A 24,543-nucleotide genomic window follows, 5' to 3' on the forward strand; every position below is an offset into this window, starting at 1 on the left:
CTAGGAGCCTGCCTGGTATCACTGGTCTCCAAACACCAAAATCTCTACCAAAAAAAAGAGATTAGATAGGTTGATGTCAGGTTCCAGTGATTTGGGCAGCCTACACAAGATTCCCAGTCCCACGTTTGGCAGTTAAGGCTGATGGAAGAGCCAAGGATGAGCTGCTTGAATCAGATTCTGCACCACGGCACACGGTACTCCCTCACCTGCCAGGGCAGCAGGGGTGGCAACCGCTCACGTGTGCGGCGCTGCCTCCCCACGAAACCAAACCTGAGGCAGGCAGAGCACAGCTAACACCAACACCAGAGCAGGGGCTCAGCAGGGAAGCCCCTCCTGGCTTGCTTTGACTTCAACAAGAACTTTTTTTTCTTCTACCACTGCATCTGAGGTTCATGTTTCCTTTGGAAGGAAGTCAGAGATTGAAAGGATGTTTATGATAACTATTATTTACTCTCCAGGCAAGAACGGCTCCTCTAGCTCCGATAACACGCAGTCAGGCAATTCTGGCAAACGCTGATTAAAGTTTGTATCATGAGTTGTTAGGAGAGAATGCAACTCAAGGAAAGAGGCTTTTGCAAAACACCTTCCAGGTCCAATCTTGTAATAAATACACAGGATCCTGAGCTCGCACTGAAATTTAAGCAGCTACATCATCAGAGTTCATATGTATTTTTACTTACAGCACACACTTCCAAGGACACGATAGATTGCATCGTTCCTCTCAGGCCTCAGCATGTCAAGGGATGGAAATATGTCAAAAGACAGGAACAGCTTTTTCAGAAGCTAGTCTGCTGCACGTACTGCGTACTACAGGCTATTCATACAGTAGGAAAGTGACCTAAATGGGAAAAAGTATCTGAAGATTAAACTTTTTGCTGTGGCTGGTTTTAAGCTTTGTTTCAAACCTATTGCAAAAGCTGTTTGCCAACTGTTTCTTTATTAATCAAGGGTGGTTTGAAGTTGTGGTTAGTATGATAAAACGCAATAACGATCTTCATCCTGGGCTTCCTAAAGGAGAGGTGCACAGAACGACACTATCTATCCGTGTGTATGCTTCAATCAAATTTTGCAGGGAAATACTGGTCTTGAGGATACAAATTTCCTACAAATTTAATAAGAATAGAAGATCAGTAGAAGATAGAGCCTAATTTTACTGTGGGACCAAACTACTACCAGAAAAGGTAAATAAGGAAAAAAGCCCCTTTCAGTGGCAGTGACTCCCTTCCTAGCAGAGCACTGGCTTGTCTTAAAGGCACCTCGCTTTCAGTTGTTTCAAAACAATTTCTTACCATACATTGGAAAATGAAACCCTTCCTGTCCAAATGGGAGAAGCCAGGCCTCTTGCTCTATAATTTCTAAGCATCCTTGATTCCACTGAGAATATGCTGGTAAAACAAAGGCACTCCTCAGCACAGGAACAGGCGGCTGAAGCTGAAAAGCAAGGTTTTCAACCCCACAACTGGGTATCAACAGAGCAGTCCTGTGAAAAAGGCTGCCTTGCTTCCCCAGCTAGCACACAGGATACACTACTCAGAGAAAGCAGTGTAGGGAGTGACAGGAACGGCAAATGTTTTTTCTAGGTTTGCTCTGTTTGGTTCTGGCAAGACAAATATAAAATTTCATCTCAAACTGAAATGCAACTCAAGCATTCCCCAGCACTGTAAAATGACCTCTTCCACGGCGGGTCCCTCTGACCAGCTAAGATGCAAGGCCTGAGCTTGCTGACGCTCCTTTACTGCTTGAAACTTCGAGACCCAGCCAAGTCCTACCACTCTAACAGCCTGGTTCCAGTAATTCACATATGAAACGCACATACGAGTGTGAAATGGTGGACTTGGATTAGAAACGCAGAAAGAAAAAGCTCATAGCATTTCAGATACAAACAATTTTTTTTTTTTAAACCAGAAAACTAATACTTTCAATAATTGAATGCTTTCGGTATTTGTTAGGATCTCTTAAAGTAAGACACAACTGTTAGGCTTCTGGGAGACTGTCTGGCCTTAGCCCATGCAGTCCATGCAACTGCAAGCTCTGGCGTCTGTCTTAAAAGTCTGCTTCTACTTTGCAAAGCAGCAAAGTGAGAGAAAATGAGAAAATTCACAGCTAAATACAGGAATATTTGTGATTAACTGCAGCTCCAGGCCACTTGAAAGATGCCCTGCAGAGACACATGCATGTTTGAAGGTTTTTACTTGGACAGGAGTTTAATTGGTTCCTTTACAACCAAACTAAATGAAGGGCTGCACAGACAGATCTGCCTCCCTGGTACATCAGAGGAGGATACTGTCCAGGTCCGTCTGTACATGCTTTGGAGAACTTCAAAGGGATTAAAGAGTGAGAAAGCACAGACATAAGGCAAAACTCTAAACAAAGCTTGCTAAATCTCCATAGCACGGAGACTCTTGTTATCCTACAAGCACAGCTGACCGCAGCACTGCTTTTGTTCATTGCTCCCCATGTTCATCGTTTGGGCCTGCAAGTCCTGAGGTGCTCCAGGCAATTCTCACCCACAACTCTTCTCGATCCCACTTTTTTATGTTCTTCTCTGAATTTGTCACCTTGAATGAGCCCAAAAGGTTACAACAGCACCAGCTTTCCAATCATACCCAAACTCTCCAAGTACTGCACTAGTTTCCACTCCCTCCTCAATTTCTGTAATTGCCTCCCCACTTGATTTCTTGTCTTATCCCAGCACAGCGATTACAGGCAGCGACCACTCCCAGGTATGCCACATCCCAAGCACATCCACAGTTTAATAGCAGTACTCAGGCAACCATCAAGCATTACACTAGTTTTGCTAGGAGAGGTAAGCATCTCGCATTTTTTTGAAAGCGATACAAAAGCATAGGCAAGTTAAATAATTCAGTCAACGCCACAGACTCTGGGGCAGAGGTAGGATTAGAAATACACACCAATGGCTACTGCAGCAAGAAGTGGAAAATATAGCCAGCCATGCTGGTGAGGGAATGACTACCCCATCCCAGCAAATTAGTCTTAAATCTGGTATTAAAAAAATTTAGTCAGTGTTGACGCTGAGGAAACTAGAATGACTCACGATTCAAGGCATTAATGTTCCTGGTCTAAACCAGAACAGACACAGGAAATACAGCAGCACTGGGCGATACCTCAAACTCAGATAGCACGTGGACCAAGCTCGGCGTTCACAAACTCTGCAGCCATGGCCGTGCTGTTCAATACCGTGCTCCGAGCAAACACTTCTGTCAAACAAAAGAGAAGCGAAAACCTGATAGCTGAGTAAGACGTGCAAGATGAACCGGCAGTCAGTCATCAAGCTTAGTCACTAGCAACTCAGGACGCTTCAGCAAACCGCCTAGTTAAAAGGCTAAATAGTGTTTTATTGATCCTTACTCAGCACCAAATGTGCTTGTACCTATTTAACCCTGTTCATTTTATCATTAGCTTCGGAGTGGCACAACCACAAGCCTCCTGGTTTTGCTTTTGATTTTTAAATCAATTTCTCATTCATTTCCCTTTGGAGGGTGATCAGAAAGCAGGCCAAAACAGCTGTTCAGGGAGCAGCTTGCAAAGTCAATAGTGTAAGAGACAGCAGAAACACCTCCCTAACAATGTGTGTGGCTTTCTGCCTGCCAGAGCCATTCCTCAATTTATCATCACAAGATGAGAACCCCGGCATTACCGGAGATGAGATGCACCTACCTGCCTGCCATCCTGTCCCACGTTGGTCTGTCCTCTCACTACAGTTCGAATGTTGTCATCCAACCTCCTGCAGAAAAGAATCTACAATGTCAAACTCATTCCCTATGTGCCTGACCCAAACAATTGTGGGAACCTTGAGAGCTACAGAACAGATTTAAAATGAAAAAGCTGGTGCTACCAATGCTAAACTCACTTCCCCGCCCCCCGCAGGACATCACTATCTTAGATAATTTAAAACTCCTGTTGCAAAAATAAAAATCCATTTCCTAATTTAATTAGGGCTTCTTGCATTTCTCTTCTCTTAAACAACATTGTCAGTTTTCCCCTGTCTGTTTTCTTTTCTACTTTCCACATATTAAAGTGCTGTCTCAATCATTTCAGGTTGGTAATTCCAGACTGCACAGAAAATTTAAGTATTTCCTGCACACTTATATTTATTTTGTACTTTCAGTACCATAATGACAACAACAGTAATATAAAATGAAAGGGTTTACAATTGCTAATTTGACCCCACAAACAGAATAATTTTTTCAGCAACCAAATCTTCTGGGTAGTTTGTTCTCTCAGCCTTCAGGCTGTACTAAAATTTGGTACTTGATGATTCTTAGTTCATTGTTTTTTCAAAGCTCTAACTGCAACCCATCAGCTAAAACAACCTGAAAGGCACATATTATACAATAGGAGCAAAGTATAAAAAAGAATTATTATTACAGGGAGTCATTTTTGTCTCTGTGCTACTATTGGACTTGAGAGTGACCCTATTCATGCCTTTTAAGCAGATTAATTCCTATCAGCTATAGTACAAAGGCTGTATTTATGAGGCCTCGGTGACAAGCAGACTACTCGCCACCTGAAATGCAATGAAAAGAAGAAACATTTACCTTATTTTCAATCTGATTTTGTTCACAACTTCATCGATGTTTGCCAAAGACTACAACATGAAAAAAAAAAACCACAGAGAAGTGAAACGGGGAACCTTTTACCATGATACACATCAGCTGTAATACCTAACACTTTCTCACGCATGGCACTTTACAAAGAGGAGAGCGATGACTTTGCGTTACAGATGGAGGAACTGAGACACGCGGCAACTTCACTGCTCCTCAGGTCACATAACAAAGAGCACCAGAAGCCAGGGCAGGCCAGGGTGCAGCCTTGCAGGTCCCAGTGGCTCCCCGCTTCCCACCCAGCCCTGAGCGGGGTGCCCGGAGCCCTGCCTCGGCTCCCAAAACGCCGTGGTGACAGTGACCTCCAGTGGGCAATGGGGACAGAGCCCTCGCCTTCCCTGGCCAGAGACCCTCCTGCAGAGTATGGACACCCAGCACACGGGGTGGAGGAGGCCTGGCTGCTGCCGGAGCTGTAGTAGTGGGGGTGTTGGAGGGGAAATAGCTCTCCACTACTGGGAAAGGGATAAAAGCCAAGCCAGCATGACCAGCAAACTAGAAAGAGCTGAAAGCCAAAAAAGCTGGTGCTGCAGAGGATCTTAAACACAGTAAATGTTGGAGCTGCCTCACAACCCAATCTGCAGCTGCAGGAACACCTCTGTTTTGCAACAGCTTAGTCAAAAACTGCCCCTGGGGCTGATCTGGGGAAGACAAAGTACGGATATGAGCCCACAGCAATCTTGTTCTTCACATCTTAAAAGAAACAATAGGTTTCAAACGGGGATGACTCTCTAGTGACATTTCACAGGCAACACCTGCCTTATTTGGCTGAAACCCTTGAGGATTCACCAATGATTAATATACGGCAAGTTATGAAATTTACTGCAAGAGAAACCTCTATATAGAAAACGAATTTATTTCTACAGATCAAAGCAGGACTTTTAATGCAGCAAGCACTTCGGGTGGAAAGAAACTACATAATGACAGTGAACCTCGTGAGACGCGAATTTAAGAAGTGATTATTGTTATAGCCTTACTACTTGTGCTACTGTGTAAAAGAAAAGGCTTGGGTACAGGTTTAAACACGCCTTCAGTCACTTACTATCAGGTTACCCCTCGCACTGAGAGGGATGTACTGTGAGCACTACTTACTTGTTCAGTGGGAAAGAGAGTATTAATATACTCCACAGCGTTGAAATCTGCTCTGTCCAGAGGATCTTGGCTTGGAAATACCTGAAGAGAGAGAGGAAAACAAATACAATCAATAACACATTATCATTCATTTCTGTAACTTTACACACTATCTAATACTTTTAATTACCTCAGCACCCAGTTCCGATTGTGTTTCACAGCATTGTTCTAACAAGCACGCACAGAGAGCAGTCAGGCTGAGGAGTAAAGTGGCTACATGCTGTGGAGGTCTCTGACCTACTGAAATTCCTGTGGATATCAGCCTGGATAAACACAGATAATATAGACACATGCTTCCACGTACAGCCCCAGCACAATCGATCATGTGCAAGGAATTCCTGGGATACACGAGCCATTAATTTTACATCCCAAAATGATTCTGATGCTTCTGCTGTTGTCTGAAAATGAACCCCCCTGCCGAGGCATGGCCCTTATCTTTGCCTGGGCTTTGCAAGGCCCCATGGTGAGAGACGGAAGATTTGCTTTTCACAGCCGCGTAATAGGAAACATGATGATTAAGAAATGGTTGTACAAGTTCTCTGGAGACTTGGGTTTGCCACTTTCACATGAAAAAAAAAAAGGGCAGGGAGAGAAACAGAATCTGCTGAATGATTCTTTCTACCCACGGGAAAGAGAAAAGAGCAGCTGTGGTGCAAACAGATCTCATCTCTCCTCAGAAGTAGCTCAAATGATGCAAACACGGCTGCCAGGCTTTGCTTTCTGTCTGCACAGACTAAGATACGCAGCTTTGCCTTCTTTGCTACCGTATTCACTCCATACTTATACAGCCACCAGCTCTGCGCTCCATAGTCAAAACCCCACCTAGCAAACACGTAGCTCACCTCACAGCATCACCTCCACACGTCACCCTGGTCACCAAAAGCCTTCACAGAAACCTGCGTTACCTGGGCACATGCAGTGTTTACACCATTTTACACATTTTGCAGCATAAAAGCAGTGGTTTTTTTGAGATCATTTAAAGAAGAGCAACTTCTCCCCAAAATAGGCCTCTTCAGCAGCTTTCCCGAAGCTACTCCTGCAGCCACAGAGAAGGCAGCAGCAGTTAAATATGCATGAGGCCATGCCTGCGTGAGGAAGATGCTCTGACATTAGCTCATTCTAAGAGCACAACTGGAGCATCACAACCAGCCTGTCCTGCTCTGGGCTCACAACTCCTGCAGATTCAGTTAATCCCAGATCTCCACAAGCCTTAAGAGCAGCTGAAGCAAGGGGCGGGATGGAAGATAAAGGCTAGTCAGGAACTCCACTCTCAAACTGCAAACAGAGATCAATGCTGCAGGCAGCTGTACCAGCTAAAGTTGTTGCTACTCCCTGGTCTTTGTCACAACCCATTAACCAGAAATGACTGCCCCACATTTGGTGGGGTGACAGTCTGCCTGTGCGTCCTACCCCGCTTCAGGCAGAAGTCAGCTGAGCCAGTTCTGCTCATTTAACCAAAACCTGGCATGTTTTGCCCAAAGCTGATTAAGGAACCCTCACAGGAACAACAGGATTATTGGGTTGGTAAATGCCGGCGAGGAAGTGAGGAAAGGCAGGAGGCGGTGTCATCCTCAATATCTCCCCTTGCTCAGGATGTGACTGTCTGCCTACAGCCTTGTTAGCTCTTAAAATAACGCAGCCAGGGATGCGGTGGATTCTCCATTGCTCAAAACCTCAAGTCAAAGCTGTCTCTAAAAGATGTGTTTTACCTTGAACATTTTGTGTTTGATGAAAATGTCATTAAGTAACTTTCTTTGGTTGTACAATGTTAGAAATCTCACCAGGCTTCTCTGGCTTTCAAACATACAGGCTCTATAAAGGACAGAGAATTCTTCTTCCAGACAGGTTCCAGGTCTCCTTTAGAAGCTGGCATTTCATTTAGCAATTCTCAAGGTTTCAGCAAAAATTACTCAATGGTTTACTGCCAGGTGTGCCAACCCCATGCAAAGATAAGAGTACGTGAGGTGTCTCTTTGGAGCAATAATACTCAAAGGCTGGCACAGAATTCACAAACTGTGCTACCTTCCTCACCTTCTGGTGCTGGGCTCACTTGAGATGCTGTGCCAGCTACCATAGGTCTGCTCTAGATCTTTGAGGAGAGCCACCAGAGGTGATCCCCAAGCCTCGACACTCAAAGTGAGAAAACTTATTTGAGCGATACTTTGAGAGACAGCTCCTGTTGCTGTCCACAGACAACTACTACAAGAAGGAGCTCCTCGGACAGAAGGGTTGGCCGAAGTCAGTGCAAGCTCAGTCGCAGATGCCAACACACACGTGATTTTACCCTGGGTTCTCACGGACTTTTGCTGGGCTTCAAGTGCCACAAGGACTTTCAGGGAACACTGGAGGGCTCGGACTGGAACATAATATCGATCACAAAATTCAAGACTAGACATTATCTTGACTTCAAGCAGGCCATTGGACTCCCATTAAGATCCTTGGCACACCAGGTACAGGTACCGTCGGAGGGCAGCCCGGCGTGCCCTGCCCCGCAACACTCGATGCCGCCGTTCCTCAGCGATGGGGAAGCCATTAGACGAGATATGCTCAGCTGCGGCCGACGGCGGGGCCAGCCCCGCACAATGCTGACAGCCCTGCGGCCCTAACGCGGCCCGGGGGAGCGGAGCCGGCGGCCAGCGCAGCCCCAGGACACCGGCAGAGCCCGCCCCGGGGCGCTCCCCCCCCCCCACGCCAGACACCCGGGCAGTGTCCGCCTCCAAGCGCGGCCAGCTCGGGGCTTTCCGGATCCCAGCAGCGGAAGGCCCAGAGCTCGCCGGGGGACACCGCCGGCCCCGCACCCGGCAGAGCCCCCCACCCCCCCCGGGGCCCTCACAGAGCGGGCAGCGGGCCGCGCCTACACCCGGCCCCTCACCAAGAGGGGCCCTAGCCTCGTCCCGGGGCCCAGCCGGCCCCCGCCCGGCCCCGCAGCAGGCCGCCCCGCCGCACCTGCTCGATGGCGGCCTGCACGGCGGGCGCCAACTCCAGCGCCGCCTCCAGCCCCGCCGCCAGCTCCGGCTCGTCCTCCTCCATGGCGGCCCGCCGCTTCCGGGCCGCGCGGCACGCCGGGATGCCGCAGGACACCCCCCCCCTCCACAGCACCTGGGGGCGGGGCTTGACGGGGCGGGGCTCTCTCGGGGGCGGGGTTTGCACCGGGCGGAGGCGGGGCCTGGCGCACGGCTGTGCGGGGCGCGTCCCGGCGGCGGCGGGGGCGGGAGCGGGAGCGGCGGGGCTGGTCCGTGCCGTGCCGTGCCGTGCCGTGCCGAACCCAACCGAGCCGAGCCGTGCCGTGCCGAACCGAGCCGAGCTGAGCTGAGCTGAGCCGTGCCGAACCGAGCCGAGCCGTGCCGTGCCGTGCCGTGCCGAGCCGAGCCGTGCCGGTCCGGTCCGGTCCGATCGGGACCGTGCCAAGCCGGACCGTCCTGCCGCCCGGCCTGGTGTTGACAAGCGGCGGCGGGGGGGCAGCGCGGCGGCGGTCGTCCCCATGTGGCGGACGCTGGCCCTCGCCTCCGCCTTCTTCCCGGGACTTTTCGTCCTCTGCATCCGGTTGCTGCGTTGGGCCGCCCCGGGATGGAGCCTCAAGGACCGCATCCTCCTCAGCGGCAGGTACGGGCGGGATCGGCGGGACGCGACCCGGGCCGCCTCCGGTAACCCATCGCGGCGGGCCGGGACCGGGACCGGGAGCCGGAGCGATCCGGACGGGCCAAGAGCGCTGAGCCCCGGCGGCTGGGAGCCTGCAACCGGGGAGCGTCCCGACCCGCGCCGCTCCGGGGGCCGGACCCCCGGCAGCCCCGAGCCCAGACCCCGGGAGGGCAGCGGGGGCCGGCGGCGGGAGCAGCATCCCCGGCGTGGGCAGCCCTGCCCGGCCGTACCCCCCCCCCGGCTCTGGCCGGTACCCGTTGGCGGAGCGGGGATGCTCCGGTGCAGCTCTCTGCCCGCGGGGAACCGGGCGGGGTTACCGCCGATCCACGGGCGTGGAAGGGACGAGACCTACAAACAACCCCCCGCCGTGTCCCCGAGTGGCAGCGCCTGGCACAGCCACCCCGGCCGCGTCCCACGCCGCCCGGGCACGGGAGCAGAGCTCCTCCTCGCCCTGGCGAGGCTTTCGGGGCGTGCACGGCGTAGGTGTGCACGGAGTAGGTGTGCACGGCGTAGGCGTCCACGTGCCAACGGCTCTCCTGGCGCGAGAGAGGCCACCCCTGCTCCTCGGCCCGTCTGGGGTGACGCTCGGGGTGACCCGTTTCCTCTCTCGCGGTTCCAGGTTGGTGTCAACGGTCCAAGCCACGATGGCAACAGCGTCGGGGATCACGGTCGTCCTTAACTGCAAGGATGTTGTATACGACAGGTAATCCCTTCCGACAGCCTTGCCGTCCTGCGAGGATCGTGCGGAGATGGTGTCCGGCCAGCTCACGCCTGGAGTGTTTTATGCCAACGGCTTGCACGTACAAAGGGGAGAGGAAAACCAGTTTCATGTTCCTCTTTCCTCCGCTTTGGGTGAAGGGTTGGGCAACGTGCTGGCCGTACACACACACACCCCCCCCCCCCAAAAGACGCTGGCTTGTTCAGAGCGCTCGGACCTGGGGCTGCTCTGCCAGCACGGAGGGTCTCCTCCTGAGGATGGGCTGTAACGTGGGCCCATAAACGAGCAAAAAATAAAGATATCATCGCTTCTGAAGGGGTAGGGAGTCTCCTTGCTGCAATCCGAAATTGCTAATGAATCAGGCCTAGTGAGAACTGATTTTAGAGGCGCATCACCTTTTCTATGCCAAATGGATGCTGAAAGAGTCCGGAAATGAGAAAAATCAGTATGAAGTTTGCTTTGAAGGAAAATCACGTTGCCTTGTCCTCAATCTCCGAGATAAACTACCCCAGAAGTGGCTCTCGGCAGGAGTGATCGCGAAATCTGGGTCAGAAGGCTTAAAAACAGAGCTATTATCCAGAATAGCAGAGAAAATTGTAGGAGGGAAGAATATAATTACGCTGAGCTGGAATTTGCCTATCGCACTGGATTTTAGGGAGGGCTGTCCTCTCGGTCATGGCAGACTTGCCTTTAATAGCCAGATGTGAAATGTCCTACCTTGCTCTAGATGGTGAGATCTATCCAAATTGCTCAGTCCTGCTTAACCCAGGCAGTCTAATGAGTTACCTTTTTGCTCTAAAATAAAACATCTGCTGTATAGATAGGTCAGATGATAAATCCCAGACCCACGGAGAAGGAAGGCGCTGCCAGGAGCCCTCCTTGTCCCCGGAGCTGCGTGCTTACCGGGGTGCTCTCAAGGCCAACGGCTCAACGCACACTTTGTGATCAGAGACCTAGATTTTCTTTGAATCTGGAGGAAATACGGCCCAGTGCTCAGCGGGGAAGGTCTCGGAGAATGACAGCAAGACAGAAAGCCAGGAAGCGTCACAAAGGTTGTGGTGAAATTTGCCAATTTATTTACACAGGCAGACAATCATTATATTGCTGGCACTATAATTGCCCTCCAAAGCCCTGGGCAAGTTTTGCAAACACAATAGCCGGACACTTCCCCTCCCTGCTTTACATCACTTACATCTTTCTATCTGAAATAGGAATGCATGCAACAAAATTACTCTTGAGATGCCAGGAGAGCAAAAGCAGATTTCTTTGGGCCCCAAGCTACATTTCTTTAAGCAGCAGTGTAGGGTGGTTTAGACGTTGGGTTGGTTTGTTTGTTTGTTTGTTTTAAATCAGTGTGATTTCACTCAGGACTTTTTAAGGAGCCTGGTCTCCCTGCAGAGCAGGGCTTGCTGCCACCCGGGTTGTGCAACCAGGATTCTGACATGCTTTGGGAAGAGGCAGCTGCCTGCAATTATTTCCCAACAGACGAACGTCTCGCAGGGGTTTATTGCCTATATTAGATATTTTGTACTTCCCTCTCCGAAGTCCAGGCCAGGCATCTCTAATTAACTCTGAGGTCTCCGGGTGCTTTCCAAATGCTCCCCGGGTTAGGCAGCCAGCCGGAGCGGTGTGGCAGGCAGAAAGGACACAGTCTTGGAGCTTTTCTCCTACCAAGCATCAGCTCTGGGTGTCCCAGGGCTTAGGGAAGAAGATTACCTGCTGCAAAAGTGTCGGATTAGCGCTGGATCCCGAGCACTGCTGTGCTCCCAGCCCACACAGCAAACACCCGGCTGCAGGGCTAATCAAGATCTTCCCGTTAGCGCCGTGTTTGTGCTCGGCTGGGCCGAGCTCGGTGCCTGGCACGGCCAAGCGCTAAGCAGGGGCACCGTCCAGGAGGCGTCTTCCGCGCGTACCAGGTACTTTTTCTCTGCCAAGCCAAATCAAGTTAAATTTTGATACCTCTCAGCTTGTCGTCAGCTTTGAAATCCACTGCTTCCATTTCAGACCTAGAGACTCTCTTCCAGCGTCCAGAGCATCGCGAGGTGCTCGGAGCCGTTGCGATGCCCGCGTGTGTGCTGCTCCTCCCCTAGGCACTGGCTGGCCGTAGAATACATCTGGGTCCTCGTTCCCTACATGACCTACGACATTTACGTCATGTACCTCTGCCACTGGCACAAGAGCCGGGACAGGGGAGTGACAGAGGAGAAGCACTCGCTGGCCAGCGTGCGGAGCTTCCTCCTGCAGGAGCGGCTGATGGTGACCCACCACCTCTTCATCCTCGTCGTGCTCACTCCCGTCACCCAGGTAAGGGCTGGGCACGGCCGCTGTGGAACCCAGCCTGCGAGGAGCCCCGCACGGCTGCAAGGGCTTGCGGTCGAGGCTGTGGCTGGCAAAGCATCTGTGCCGGTCGGGAGCCCAGGAGCCCCTGGAGATGCTTGGTGTTCGGTCTGGGCCACCTCTCCAGGATGTCCCTGTGCTCACTGCTGGCTTTATTTGCAGCACTTCAGGGGAGAGCTGGGGGACTTCTTCGTGGGCTGCATCTTCATAGCAGAGCTGAGCACGCCTTTCGTATCGCTGGGCAAAATCCTCATGCAGGTGGGTGAGGAGGGAAGGGGCTTGGGTTTGGGAATCCCACAGCAGCTCGTAGCCTCTCCCCACCCCAGGGGCAGCCCCACAGCTGTAACCCCAAGCTTCCCCGCAGTGCTGCCTTCCTCCTGTTAGGTCCCCCATCCCTTTCCCCCAGTAAGCAGCATGCCTAGTAGCATCCCTGAACTGGGGACTGTGCCGTGTCCTGGTGCTGCCCCCTCCTGCCTACACCTCCCTCTGCACCACCCTCCCTTCTGCCCCAGCCCTCTGCCCCCCCCCAACTCCCTTCCCCCCTGCTCTCCTCCACCCCACTTTCCTGCTCCCTCCAAAGCGCTCCCCCTCATCCATACCTCCCAGGTGCTCCTCTCCATGCTCCCAGCACAGTCAGTGCCCAAGGAGCAACGGGGTGCTGCTCACTCCGCGTTCACCTTCTTCCTTCCCCAGCTCAAAATGCAGGACACCCTCCTGCACAAGGTGAACGGGATCCTCATCCTGGTGACCTTCTTCCTCTGCCGTATTCTCCTCTTCCCCTTCATGTACGCGGCCTACGCCAGGCAGGTGGGAATCCCCATTTACATGGTGCCTTTCCGCATCCCCCTGCACTGCAACATAGCCAACGCCTCCCTCATCGCCCCCCAGCTCTACTGGTTCAGGCTCATCTGCCGCAAAGCCGCCCGACTCTACGGCGGCTCGCCTGCCGACAAAAGCAGATAACGGCCGGCAGCGGCAGCCCAGCGCGGGGGCTGGAAAAGGGGCACCCCCCCCTCCCCCTCCCTCCAGCTCTTCCACCTTCAATGCCAGCGCTGCGGGGACCGGCGCAGAAGCAAAGCGGCAGAAGCAGCGATGCCCCTGGGCTGGTTTAGCTGGAAGCGGCCTCGCCGTCTCCACCGCCGTGCCAGGCAGCACCAACCTGGCCTGGGAAGGTTTTCTTCCCACGCCGCTCCGGTGCCTCGCGTCCTCCCACCCGTGGGAGCCGGGGCAGGCACCAGCCAGGAGGTCTGCCCATAAGCACATTCCTTCTGGGATTCAATGCTGCGGCACCCAACGAATGGTTACACGAGAGGGGTTGGTTACGGCCCCCCCCCCACCGCGTCCGTCAGGGCTGACACCAGACACCATCACCAAGCCCAGCGTGAAGGAGCCTGCAGCCCGGAGGTGACAGCGGAGATGATGCCGGAGCGTACCCAGCCCCGCGCAGCAGCACTGGGGACCGGGGGAGCCGTGCGCCGGACCTGCCGCAGCCCCGACTTGCTCCTCCAGCTCTGGTTTACAGCCTCCATCCAGCTGAGAGCAGAGCCAGGCCCCGGGGCTGCGGTACGGCTCTGCACAGCCCGTTCCTGACCTTTACCGACTTCGCCTCTACACTACATCCACGTTCAGCCTCTCACCTCCCGCTGCCGCTGGGCTCAAACTCATTTACAGACTCCACTTAACCCAAAGGTGCTTTTCACTACGACTGCCTGGTGTCCGTGGCTGACAGTCCCCGGGGAGGGTGGCTCCGGTGTCCGCGGCAGGCTGGAGGGGAGAGCAGCTCACACCAGGATAGAGGAGCGGTTACGCTGTCTCGGAGCGATGCCCCGGGGTTGGCAAGGAGGAAACTGGGTCAGCGCAGGAGGAACCAACAACCCCAGCGCAGGGAGCTGAGCCCGTTTCACCAGTTAGCACCATTTCCACCTTCAGTCACAGCAAAATGGGTACAGGCTTCCCAGCCCGCCCTGGGTTCGCCAGCGCTGCGGGTGCGTGCAGGTCAGACAGTTCAGTTCCTTCCCTGCAGCCAGCGCAGCCGCCGCCTCCCTGCAGCCTCCCACGCGTGCCTGGGGGTCCCCTGCTCCGGGGCAGGTACTGCACCAGCGTGGCCCCAGCATCCCCCCCCCCCCCCGCAGCCGCCCGTGGCCACTCTGTGCCTTTCATTCTGTCTAAAAACAACGGCTGGAAGGGCCGAGGACCCAGTTCCTTTGGGTGTCAGATCTTGTCCCAGCCACAGCTCTAGTTCTGGAAAGTAAAATACAGGGCCTCTTCCAACATGTGGTTGGTTATTGCAGAAACACTACTGTTACATTAACGACCGAGACCAGCTGACGTTATAAACTGCTTGCAACCTGTTACAGATGTTTGTATCTGGCCGTTTTCATTGCAAATAATGTGCCTTATGTAAGGACAAAAAAAAAAAAAAAGAAAAAAAAAGCCAACGAGGCATCTGAGTTTGCACTAACACTGCCCTATTTACTATCAGGAGACCAATAAAGATTTCCTTTCTGAGTCACACCACTGGATGTCTCTCCCACGTGCCGTTCATTTCTGGGTGGGGGTGTTAAGACATGGGGTTACCGCTGCACCCCCACCTCCGGGCAGAAGCAACGCACACGTATCGGCACATGTATCGTATCGTCAAAGGCTCCCGCCCGTCCTGAACTCACCCGACTCGCTTCCCGGCCTCCGGCAGCACATGGTGAACCCAGCAATCCACCCAGGACTAGGAGAGAGCTGGTGGCAGGAGAGCTGGAGGGAAATAATTTCCCTGATGTCGGAGGCTGCCAGGCTCTCTATAAATGCAGATCCGGAACAGCCGTGTGCACAGCTATTCCCGCTGGAAAATTACGAGCGGCTGTTCCTACCCGTCTTCACACGGCCCCGCCACTGCTTAGACAGGATGGAAGAAAACACGGCAGCAGGGAAGTAAATTCAAAAGAGAAAAATAGATAGGGTTTATTACAGCTCTTACAACTTTCCACGTAAGGAGTCCCCTGAGGCTGGGTCGGCGCTCTCCTGTCGCCCGCTCCAGCTTCTCAAGCCGGCTCCCCGGCCGAGCAGGCTCCCAGCTTGCTGAGCTTCTGCAGGAGGATGCCACGCAGCTCCTTGTCACTGACGTTGTCCACGATGGACTCCAGGAAGTGCTTCTCGTTGGCTCTCCGCAGTCTGCTGCTAGGGGACGTATCGGCGCTGCTGAACGTCTCGTACTGCGAGAGGATCTCCAACGCCGCCACCACCAGCGGCTCGCCGCACCCCTTGTCCGGCAGCATGGCGGCGACGTGCAGCAGATGGCAGAACATCTGAATGCAGATGAAGGACACCTCCTGCGTGGAGGTCCTGTCCTCGGTGGGGTGCGAGGGGGGCCCTGCGACGCTCTTGACGGAGTCCAGCAGGTCTGTGAGGCTACTGCAGTACAGCTGGACCACGTGGAACCAAGCCTCTGCCGGCAACCAGGTGGAACAGCTGGAGCTGCAGAGGAGCTGGAAGCCCCGCAGGAAGAGCACGGAGAACTGGAGGTAGCAGGCAAACGGCCGGAGGTTGAGCAGGGGCATGTACTGCACGTACTCCAGCGTGTACGGCACGTACAGGATTTGCCTCTGCAGCAGGTTTTCGACCACGTGCACGAGCCTCTTCCATTCACTGTGGCTGCACCAAGGGAGGACCTGTATGAGGGCCACCAGGAACCCTTTGCTGAAGAGATTCACTTCTTCAGGGTTGTCCACGTTGACCGTGAGGAGCGTCAGCATCGTCTCCCTGAGCGCCGCGGACACGCAGCAGCACTCCATCCATGCCAGGAGCCCGCTGCCCGGTCCATAGGCTGGCAAAGGCCAGGACGTCCACTCGTCCTCAGGAAGCGTGCAGATCTCAAACAGCGTCGCCGGGACCTCGTTCTTGAAGTGGTCTCCATAAAGCTTCTTCAGCCGAAGACCAATGGTCCAGTCCAGTGATGCCACCTTCCTGTGAAGCCAGGCCAGCGACTGGACCCACAGCTCGGGGGAGGGGGCAGTTTCTGGTCTTACCACCTCACAGAGCTGGCAGAGGACTTTCAGCAACAGGTCTTTGGTCTCCAGCGAAGGGAAGAGCTGGTCCCTAGGCTGATGCCAGTACTTTGTGTAGCCATCTAGAAGCTTGCAGAGGCTGAGGAGAAGCGGGAACGGGTGACAGGACTTGATCCAGTGCTCTTCTGAACAGGCCTGTACCCCCAAAACCTTACTGAGGATCTGCAGGCTCAGCTCAATTTGAGCAGAGTCTGACTTCAAATAGGGAAGGACAAAGGCTTTGCTCACCTCTGCAGGTGACACAAGCGGGGCAGCTGAGCTTGGCTGTATGAGGAAGGCCAGGAACTCAAGGAACTGCTCCTCTTCCCTCACAGTGGAAAGCCTCCCCCACACTGCCTCCTCCAGACACCTCACCACCAGGCTGCGTGGCCTGTCTGGATCATCACGGGTCTCCAGGAAGCTCAGCGCTGGGAAGGAGCACAGGATTTGCGCGAGGAACTGGTGCGCTCCTAGGTTGAATACAGCAAGATTACAAACCTGCTTCACCGTGGCCTCGGGGTACAGCAGCGTGAGCCTGGCTACAGAAGCCACAGCCCTGGTCAGGCCTTCATCAGACACACTCTTTGTGATCTGGTTGAAAGTCACATTCAGATCCTCCTGGAAGCCTTCCATGACAACCTGCAAGTTCAGGGACAGACCTGGTCCGCCCCAGGAAGCCAGGACGCCCGAGATCACTTTGTTTTTGTCAGTCAACAAAAGCTCGGTGTAACACTCCATGATGGCTTTGGTCACTTGCATCTGCAGCTCTTGGGCCTCCGTGTCTTGGTGGGATGTGGCAAAGTTCACCAGCGTCTCCAATAATTTCAAAACTAGCTCTGGTTTCTGGAAGAGAGCTTTACTTTTCACAAGGCAGCCAACCCAGTCCTTGGAAAAGGCCCAGGTCTTTTCAGAAACGAAAATGGAGCACATCTCCATGTGTCGGTCCAGCTTTTGCTCAATGATTGTCATAGCAACTGAAGACACAAGGCTGGTGTCCAAATCCTTGCTCTTCAGGCTGACGCTGATCTCCTTGAGGAAGTTGTTGGTGATCTGTGTCAGCTCTAACACTACACGCGTCTCATCCTCACCCAGGTCTCTAGTCTCTGAGAAGCAAACCAAGTTCTTCCCAAAAGTGGTAAGAGCATCCAGGAGCCGGTAGCTCTCATAGCAGAGCTCCTCAGAGCTGTTCAGGGTGCCCTGCAGCTCCTCTCCCCAGGCACGCAACAAGCTGCAGAGAAAGTCCAAACCAACAAAGAGCTCCTCACGAGAGAGTTTGGCCACGGGCAAGAGGTTCATGCTTCTCTCTGCTTCCTTCACCTTCTCGTCCAGCCCCCTGTGGTGGAACTGACTTTCAGTGTCGCTGGTCCAGAGGCTGACCACAGAGCTGACCTTGTCCAGGTACTCTGCGACAGGGAGGGGGCTGCCCTCTGGCTCTAGCTCGGTGAACACGGTCAGCAGCTCCACCAGGTTGGCCAAGGCGTAGCACCTCAGGCGGGGCAGGGCAATGCTCTGGTAGGTTTGCTTTAACCCCTCTATCAGGACCATGAGCGGGCTGGTGGCTGCAGGGGGGTCGTTCAGAGCGCCTGGGTCACCCTTGAACCTCTTTGGGGGCTGGAGACCGTCATCCAGAGAGGGCTCGCACCCATGCTGACATATGAGAGTGCTGAACGTAGACACCGTTGCGTCTTCCTCTCCCTCCTTGTGTTTCATCACCTCCCACCACACGTCCAAGAAGAACGCGATGTCCGACGAGGACGTCTCGCTGGCGACGTACTCCACCAAGTGCTCCAGCTCGCTCCGGTGCACATCCTGGGGCAGCGCCAGCAGCAGCTGCACGAAGAGCCGGGGCGCACCGAGGGCCTTGACCAGCTCGAAGAGGACGGTGCGGTTTACGTCGGGGATCATCATGCCCACGGAGAAAAACCCGTCCTCCTTCCATCCCTGGTCCAGCGAGGCGGCCGGGGGGCCCGGCAGCAGGACCTTAGCCCAGACGATGGCCACAGCCTCCTTCTTCCAGAGGCTGTGCTGCAGCGGCGAAGGGCAGCGGGCCCCGATCTCCCCCAGGGCGTCGGTGATGGGGGGTCCCACGCGTGGCCAGTCGGTTTTGCGCAGCTCCCGCAGCGGCCGCGGGTGGGTCAGCCGGGCGGCCAGCAGGAACCCGCCGTGCAGGATGGCCGTCTCCTCGCACACCTCCCAGGGCCCTGCGCGGAGACACCGTTACCTCGGTCCGTCCCCGACCGCGTGTGTGTGTGTCCCCCCCCCGCCCGCCTCCCCCCGCTCCCGCACCCACCGGGCTCCATGGCGGCGGCGGCGGCGGCGTGGCCGCGGCGCGAGGGGCGCGCTCTGACGTCACGCCAGGCCAGCCCCGCCCCGCCCGCAGCGCCCCCTGGCGGCTGGGCGGTGACACCGCCTGCCCCGCCCCCCCCCCCATTAATTATAGCGCGCAGGGAAATCAAAAACCCAATTAAAAGGGAGGGGAAGTTCGGTGCAGCGCCATGGCGGGAAGGTGGAAGGAAGCCACTCAGTCCCTCCTCCCGAATCACTTTTATTCGTTTAAGGGCGACACCGGCACGCGGCAGCGCCGGTTTCAGGGGTGCAGCGTACACGTGACGTTTTTAATTTGATCGATACACGATTCACAAGCGTCGTTGAACTTGAACCAAAAAGCTGGAACGACACAATCACAGTGAGGAATTTTTCCTGTTTAAAGTCAGAATATTCACTACAAGCGTTGACGTGCCTCTGCAACTGCTAACACCGCTGATTTTGCCCAATTTTCTCCGGGAAAATTATTCAAGGTTTTCATCAAGAAAGGTTACAAGCCAGGCAGCGCGCCTGACGTGGCCAATGCTGGTAATTACTCCCTGTATTCCCAGCCCTTATTCCACTAGCAAAAGCAGAGTGACTTCATTTCAACATTATTTCTGTTATTATTTCCCAAACTGTTATTTCTAAAGGCAATTTCTCATCAAAAACTGATTGCAAAACCACAATACGATTATTCCAAGTCGCCTCCCGGCGCCTCAGTGGACAGCGTAGAGCTGCTACACGCGCTGAAGCGCGGCCCCGGCTCCCACGGGGAACGCGGAAGGCTTCTTGGTAAGCGGTGGAAACCACCGCAGCAATAACGTGACCCCAGTGAGAAACGCACCACGGGCTTCTCGAACGAACATTTCACCTCAGAAACTGGGGAAACATCTTGGAATGAAAGTAAGGTTTGTTCCAGAGTAGAATATTCATGTGTTTTAGCAAGACGGTTTCTCTGTTCCCAATACACAGGCGTGCCCTACGACAGCTGAACTGCTCGAGCTTTGCGTGCGCAGCCCTTCCCTTCAGCCCGACACTTTGCCACACAAGTGAGGTACCTGTGATACCCACAGCTACCTGAAAATCTCTTCTCTAAGCTCCAAATCCAGGATGGCTAAAGCCAATTAGTTACATAATTAGATATTGTAATGAATCTAGCAACTTCTTTTTGAAATAAAAACAATGCAGAAATGGGAGGTTTTCCTCTTAACTGATGAGCCCTGCTTTTGAAGCCACGTACTCCTTACTGCACAGCCTGATTTTTTTGAAGGAGAACATGCCATTTGCTTGAAAAGAGAAAGCGGCAGTAAGAGACAGAAGCTTAAATCAAACAAACCAACCAGCATGGGACATTACTGTGCCCTCTTACTGGTAGGAATAATACAACACGTCACATAGGGTTGGCATTTCGCTCAGACGAAAACCAAGGCACGAACGAGCAGTCCAGTCCTTTTCTCCAGCTAAGCAGAAGCCTTCTTCCTTTTCTGCGCAGCGAACCATTTCTCACTGTTGTCCGCCGCCATGGCCTGCCCGAAGAAAAGCGTTCACGTGTTCAGAACAGGAGCTGAGTCGCCAGACGCCGGGCTGCTCACGCTCACCAGCCTGCCCCACAAACCCAGACTGATCACAAGGACACCTTCAAATTTGGAGGAAAGCTATTCTGATGGATAAATTATTTTGTATGTACTAGTAAGGAAAACAGACTGGGGGGAAAAAAAAAAAAAATCAATGTTCTCTGCTGAGCAAATAAATAGATGATCTGGTAATATAAGAGCAAAATGGGATAGTTTAAACACAGCCTTCCCACAGAGCTCACGCTCCACACCAGAGCCCCTCTGCCTCAGGAGGACGTCCAGCTGCGCTGACGTTACTGCAGCTCACAAATCATTTTCTGTAGTAACTTACACTCAAGACATGCCGCCACCCGGTCGCCCCGAGAGCGAGGCTGGAAAACTCTAGCCAGGACTCTACATAAATTTTAAAAAACTATTTGCTTTTCTTAGCAAGAAAGCAGCCTGTACAACTTGCTTCTCAGAAAAACTCCACTTGGAATGAAAATTAGATTCTACAGGTGCCTATAATCAGGAAGAAAACGAATGTGCAGAGAGCGTTACTTACATCGTCTAACAGTTTGTCACCATTAGGGTCCACCTTGGACAGATCTCTGAATGCTTCGTCTCCCACAAAGCAGATCTCATGGCCGTCCTAAATGAAATTTAAGAGCAGGTAAATCAGATACCTGGGAGAGAGAAATTTAAATCTAATTGAATCACTATTTCAAATATTACTCACAGGATCAGCCAAAATAATCACTTGCACTGTGGCTTTGCCAGGTGTGTCCAAGCTAACCAGAGGTGTTAAAATTTTCTGATTCTCCTTTTTCATCAGTGCTTCAATGTTTGGCAACTTAAACCAGAAAACAAACAAAAATCAACCCTAGTCAGACAAAGATCAGATGCGTTCAGGTTGTTCTCATTTACAGTTCCCCATTACCCACAACTGCATGGCATTCCCACTGCAAGAAATATAAACACAGCATCTGCTCAGTATTATTTTGTTCACATCCGAGATTTTTTGCTAATACTAGAAATTAACCTCCCACTAGTCACCCCTGGGTAATGAAAGGGGTAAGGGAAATGTGATCGTTACCTCTTCCTTCGCACAGGAGAAGGCAATCCGCCCAAACGCTGTCCCGTGATCCACCGCTCCTCCAACGTTCTTCAACTCCAACTTACACTGAAAGAGGAAAAAAGAAAGCCTGACTTGCAAAGATGCTGTTCTCAGTGCTGCCTTCACTCCAGCTTTTCACTGATGTGGACAATTTCAAAATCACCCACACACATATTTCCCAACGAACCAGAATTACCAGAGCAAACCACAGCTTTTTTTAAAAAAATGCAGTTAAGTATACACAAGCTTTAATTAAAATGCATATAATTAAGTGCACAGTTGCTTTAATTAAGAGCTTTTCTTCCCCTTTAAGATTTTGTTCTCAAGAAATGAGAGGTTTCTATGATGAGACGCAACTCTTAAAAGATCAGAGCTGGAAAGTTTTCTGAGGACTAACCTGGTTATCTCCGTAGCCTAGCAAAGCCCGTTGTTTTTCCTCATCCTTCTCATATATTTTCATCCCGAGCAAATCAGACCAGTAGTTAACAGACTTCTGCAGATCGGAGACACCCAGGGTTACCTTTAGCACAGGATCTTGAAGATTGCAATAATATGAAATCAGTTACAAATACATCCTAGTTTTAAGTGCACAGTTTTACATTCTTGAGAAGTAACAAAGAAATAACAAAAACATGCTCCTTTTCATAAAAATGCCATCGAGACATGCACGCACAGCCCATTCTAATATCCCACTCGTAAATCCCTCTCGAACACCAGTAAGAGCAAGTGTGTTAAGTTTCACCTTGTTTAAGTTGTTCCTTGTCTTCCAAGTAGAACTTGTATCCCCCTGGGGCTTCAGCTTCAAAAATGCCAGCTGTGACTTCTTTGAGGGGCCACCCCATCTTCTTAGCATTGCTCACGGCCTGGCTGGACACAAGTGTTATGCCCTAATGAGAACAGAACAGACACACACACAAAATTCACGGGGTGGATGGTGCCCAAGTCCTACCTCTGAACAGTCTGCCTCTACAAAGGACCAGAAATTATTTTTTAAAGTACTTTTTATAACAGATGGACCATACAATCTCCTGAAACTGGGTATCTTACTCCTACAAAATAAACTTAGTCTTATTATGCATCTCACATATATTTGGAATGCATTAATCTACCCTTCTTTCAAACCAAAGGAAAAAGGAAAGCAAAAGGAATTTAAAATTCTGATTCAACACATTGGACAGAAGCTGAAAACTGAGTTCCTAACTTCTACCAGATTAGGCAGACATCTGTGGCTCCACGCGTCTGTTCCCTGACACCCCATAAACTGGGGGAAGAATATTAGCCCAGGGGAAATGATGAGAAAACACATAACACGTATTCATAGAAGAAACATGAAAACTTCATCGGCTGTCAACTATTAATTAACAAAGAAATAAGTAATAATAATAAAGAGTGTTTTCCTACAACAAGATCCTCCTTAGCTGATCATTTCACATCAGATCTGCCAGCAAGTATCAGCTGTCCTACACACACAGTAGCTAAGAGTTGGAAGGTGCTCAAGGAAATGTTTCCTGGATCCAAAGTGAGCACAAAGCTGCTTTAGTTTCTGCTCTTCTAACTTGGAGACAACTACAAAAGCAAGAATAAAAAGTGTTTACGGAATTAAACAGCATGAAAAAAAGCAAGTGGTACAACCTATATGCTGCACAGACTCCTAATAAAAATAATAAATAAAATTTAAAAAAAAGCTCATCTTAAGAAGAAATATTTTGCTGCTAAGTGCGGTACTTACCAGAAAGTCATTGCCCAGGCAATATTCTCCAATACCGTAATTGTAAGTCAATTCTGCAACAAAGTGATTGTCTTCTGGCCCATAGCCCACCATCGTTTTGCTCCATTTTCCATCGTAAGGGCTGGAACATCCGTATTGAGTTGTCACGAGTATTAGAAACAAACATCAAGACCCACATGTATTAGCGTTTCAGGGAAGAATTGCATTTCTAGAGCAAACGAAAGGCACTGGTGAACCAGTAACCTCCCACCAAGCAGGGGCTGATACCTGTGAAGAATTCTCATTGTGGCTCAGCACATGGGCATCCCCCCCCAATATTTTGACCTCGGGCTGCCATCCATGACGATGCCACAAAAACCAACTCTACTTTCTTAACAGCTCGTGATTTAGGAGGACAAGCTGCTCATTACCTGGAATTATACGAGCGCTTCCTTATTGCGAAGTAGGAAAAGTAAGAGGTTAGGCACCAGATGGTGAGATTTCTTTCATTCATGAGGAAAGACAAAAGTCTTTGGGGCTACCAGGAGGAATTTTTAATTCAAGACCCCAGATGGCCCCACGTCCGCAGAAAACCAACGTAACTGAATGTAATTCCAGGAAAGTTTAGAGATAATTTTATGAAGTTCAGTATTAGTCTACAGGCGTAACGCAACAATACTTGTGTTTCGATGTACACTTCACACCTACACAAAGACGGGAACTGCTGGTTAAAACCCCCAACCCGACCCTATTTTAGCTATAGCACAACGACACACACGGCTGGTCGTGACGGAAGGGGTTTTATGAGAACTAAAGGCCCGGGGAAGGCACCCGGCACTGCTCACCCGTTGCAGCTGGCTTTGCAGCCCTCCTCGAACTCCTCGTGCCTCAACACCTTACAAATGAGACGAGAAGGACGTCAGCGCGGAGCGGATGCGTTCTCCCTTCACCCCCACAGTCACCACCGGGCTTAACGCGGCGCGGCCGCGGCGGGGGGGGGCAAGGGCCGGAGGCGGCGACCCGCACCCCTCACGGCTACCGGGGACCGCGCCCGTCGGGCCGGAGAAGCCCCTGTCGTCCCGCAGCGCCGGGCCGGGGGGAGCCGGGGCAGCGCCGGGGCCTCCGCGGCTGAGGTGGCCGACAACAGCCGCCGCCGCCACCGCCATCCCCCGCCGTCCCGTCCCGTTCCAACCCCCCCCGCCCGCCCGCTCCCTCAGGGCCCGGCCCCCGCTCACGCTCATGCCCAGCAGCTCGCGGTAGAAACGCGCGCTCCGGCCGCGATCGCCCACTTTGAAGACGAAGTGCAAAGCTCGCCGAGTCCCCATGGCGGAGCGATGGCGTCACGCCAGGCGCCCGTCGCGCGGAGGTGACGAC

At 52.4% G+C, this 24,543-nt stretch overlaps 4 protein-coding genes across 7 annotated transcripts in view; 1 reads left to right on the top strand and 3 right to left on the bottom strand.

The window, feature by feature from the left end:
* Nucleotides 1-8,824, bottom strand: part of VPS53 (VPS53 subunit of GARP complex) — a 68,832-nt gene extending 60,008 nt beyond the window's left edge. Inside the window, exons 1-4 of one of the 4 annotated variants that reach the window (XM_075771937.1) lie at nucleotides 8,700-8,824; nucleotides 5,715-5,795; nucleotides 4,560-4,609; nucleotides 3,679-3,745 (exon numbers count right to left, since the gene is read on the bottom strand). In XM_075771937.1, coding sequence (XP_075628052.1) covers nucleotides 3,679-3,745; nucleotides 4,560-4,609; nucleotides 5,715-5,795; nucleotides 8,700-8,783 — 282 coding nt within the window. In that variant the 5' untranslated portion in view covers nucleotides 8,784-8,824. Of the gene's footprint in view, nucleotides 1-3,125; nucleotides 3,191-3,678; nucleotides 3,746-4,559; nucleotides 4,610-5,714; nucleotides 5,796-5,883; nucleotides 6,124-8,699 lie in introns of those variants that run through there. The other 3 variants (XM_075771936.1, XM_075771934.1, XM_075771938.1) reach the window with 3 other exon arrangements.
* Nucleotides 8,825-9,052: 228 nt separating this feature from the next.
* On the top strand, nucleotides 9,053-14,961 carry TLCD3A (TLC domain containing 3A). The gene is made up of 5 exons (XM_075771841.1): nucleotides 9,053-9,356; nucleotides 10,012-10,095; nucleotides 12,201-12,414; nucleotides 12,610-12,705; nucleotides 13,141-14,961. Exons 1-5 carry the CDS (start codon nucleotides 9,235-9,237, stop codon nucleotides 13,408-13,410), a joined length of 786 nt encoding a protein of 261 aa, XP_075627956.1. The 5' UTR covers nucleotides 9,053-9,234; the 3' UTR covers nucleotides 13,411-14,961.
* A 413-nt stretch (nucleotides 14,962-15,374) lies between these two features.
* GEMIN4 (gem nuclear organelle associated protein 4) lies at nucleotides 15,375-18,841 on the bottom strand. The gene is made up of 2 exons (XM_075771838.1): nucleotides 18,775-18,841; nucleotides 15,375-18,685 (listed from the first exon to the last, which is right to left on the bottom strand). Exons 1-2 carry the CDS (start codon nucleotides 18,782-18,784, stop codon nucleotides 15,483-15,485), a joined length of 3,213 nt encoding a protein of 1,070 aa, XP_075627953.1. The 5' UTR covers nucleotides 18,785-18,841; the 3' UTR covers nucleotides 15,375-15,482.
* A 168-nt stretch (nucleotides 18,842-19,009) lies between these two features.
* On the bottom strand, nucleotides 19,010-24,530 carry GLOD4 (glyoxalase domain containing 4). The gene is made up of 9 exons (XM_075771840.1): nucleotides 24,405-24,530; nucleotides 24,015-24,064; nucleotides 23,191-23,311; nucleotides 22,204-22,348; nucleotides 21,859-21,995; nucleotides 21,441-21,527; nucleotides 21,084-21,197; nucleotides 20,910-20,996; nucleotides 19,010-20,317 (listed from the first exon to the last, which is right to left on the bottom strand). The coding sequence occupies exons 1-9, from the start codon at nucleotides 24,492-24,494 to the stop codon at nucleotides 20,252-20,254; spliced, it is 897 nt and encodes a 298-aa protein (XP_075627955.1). The 5' UTR covers nucleotides 24,495-24,530; the 3' UTR covers nucleotides 19,010-20,251.
* Nucleotides 24,531-24,543: the final 13 nt, after the last annotated feature.

The sequence above is a fragment of the Balearica regulorum genome, chromosome 19, assembly GCF_011004875.1.
Source record: "Balearica regulorum gibbericeps isolate bBalReg1 chromosome 19, bBalReg1.pri, whole genome shotgun sequence".
Taxonomy (NCBI): domain Eukaryota; kingdom Metazoa; phylum Chordata; class Aves; order Gruiformes; family Gruidae; genus Balearica; species Balearica regulorum.

Excerpts from the sequence above, each read along its gene's own strand:
- GLOD4 (XM_075771840.1), bottom strand. The coding sequence starts at position 24,494 with ATGGGGACTCGGCGAGCTTTGCACTTCGTCTTCAAAGTGGGCGATCGC. Across the intron at positions 21,528-21,858 it reads TAGGCTACGGAGATAACCAG|TGTAAGTTGGAGTTGAAGAA; the intron begins GTTAGTCCTCAG and ends TTCCTCTTTCAG. Across the intron at positions 20,997-21,083 it reads TGATTATTTTGGCTGATCCT|GACGGCCATGAGATCTGCTT; the intron begins GTGAGTAATATT and ends AATTTCATTTAG.
- TLCD3A (XM_075771841.1), top strand. The coding sequence starts at position 9,235 with ATGTGGCGGACGCTGGCCCTCGCCTCCGCCTTCTTCCCGGGACTTTTC. Across the intron at positions 9,357-10,011 it reads CGCATCCTCCTCAGCGGCAG|GTTGGTGTCAACGGTCCAAG; the intron begins GTACGGGCGGGA and ends TCGCGGTTCCAG. Across the intron at positions 12,415-12,609 it reads TGCTCACTCCCGTCACCCAG|CACTTCAGGGGAGAGCTGGG; the intron begins GTAAGGGCTGGG and ends CTTTATTTGCAG.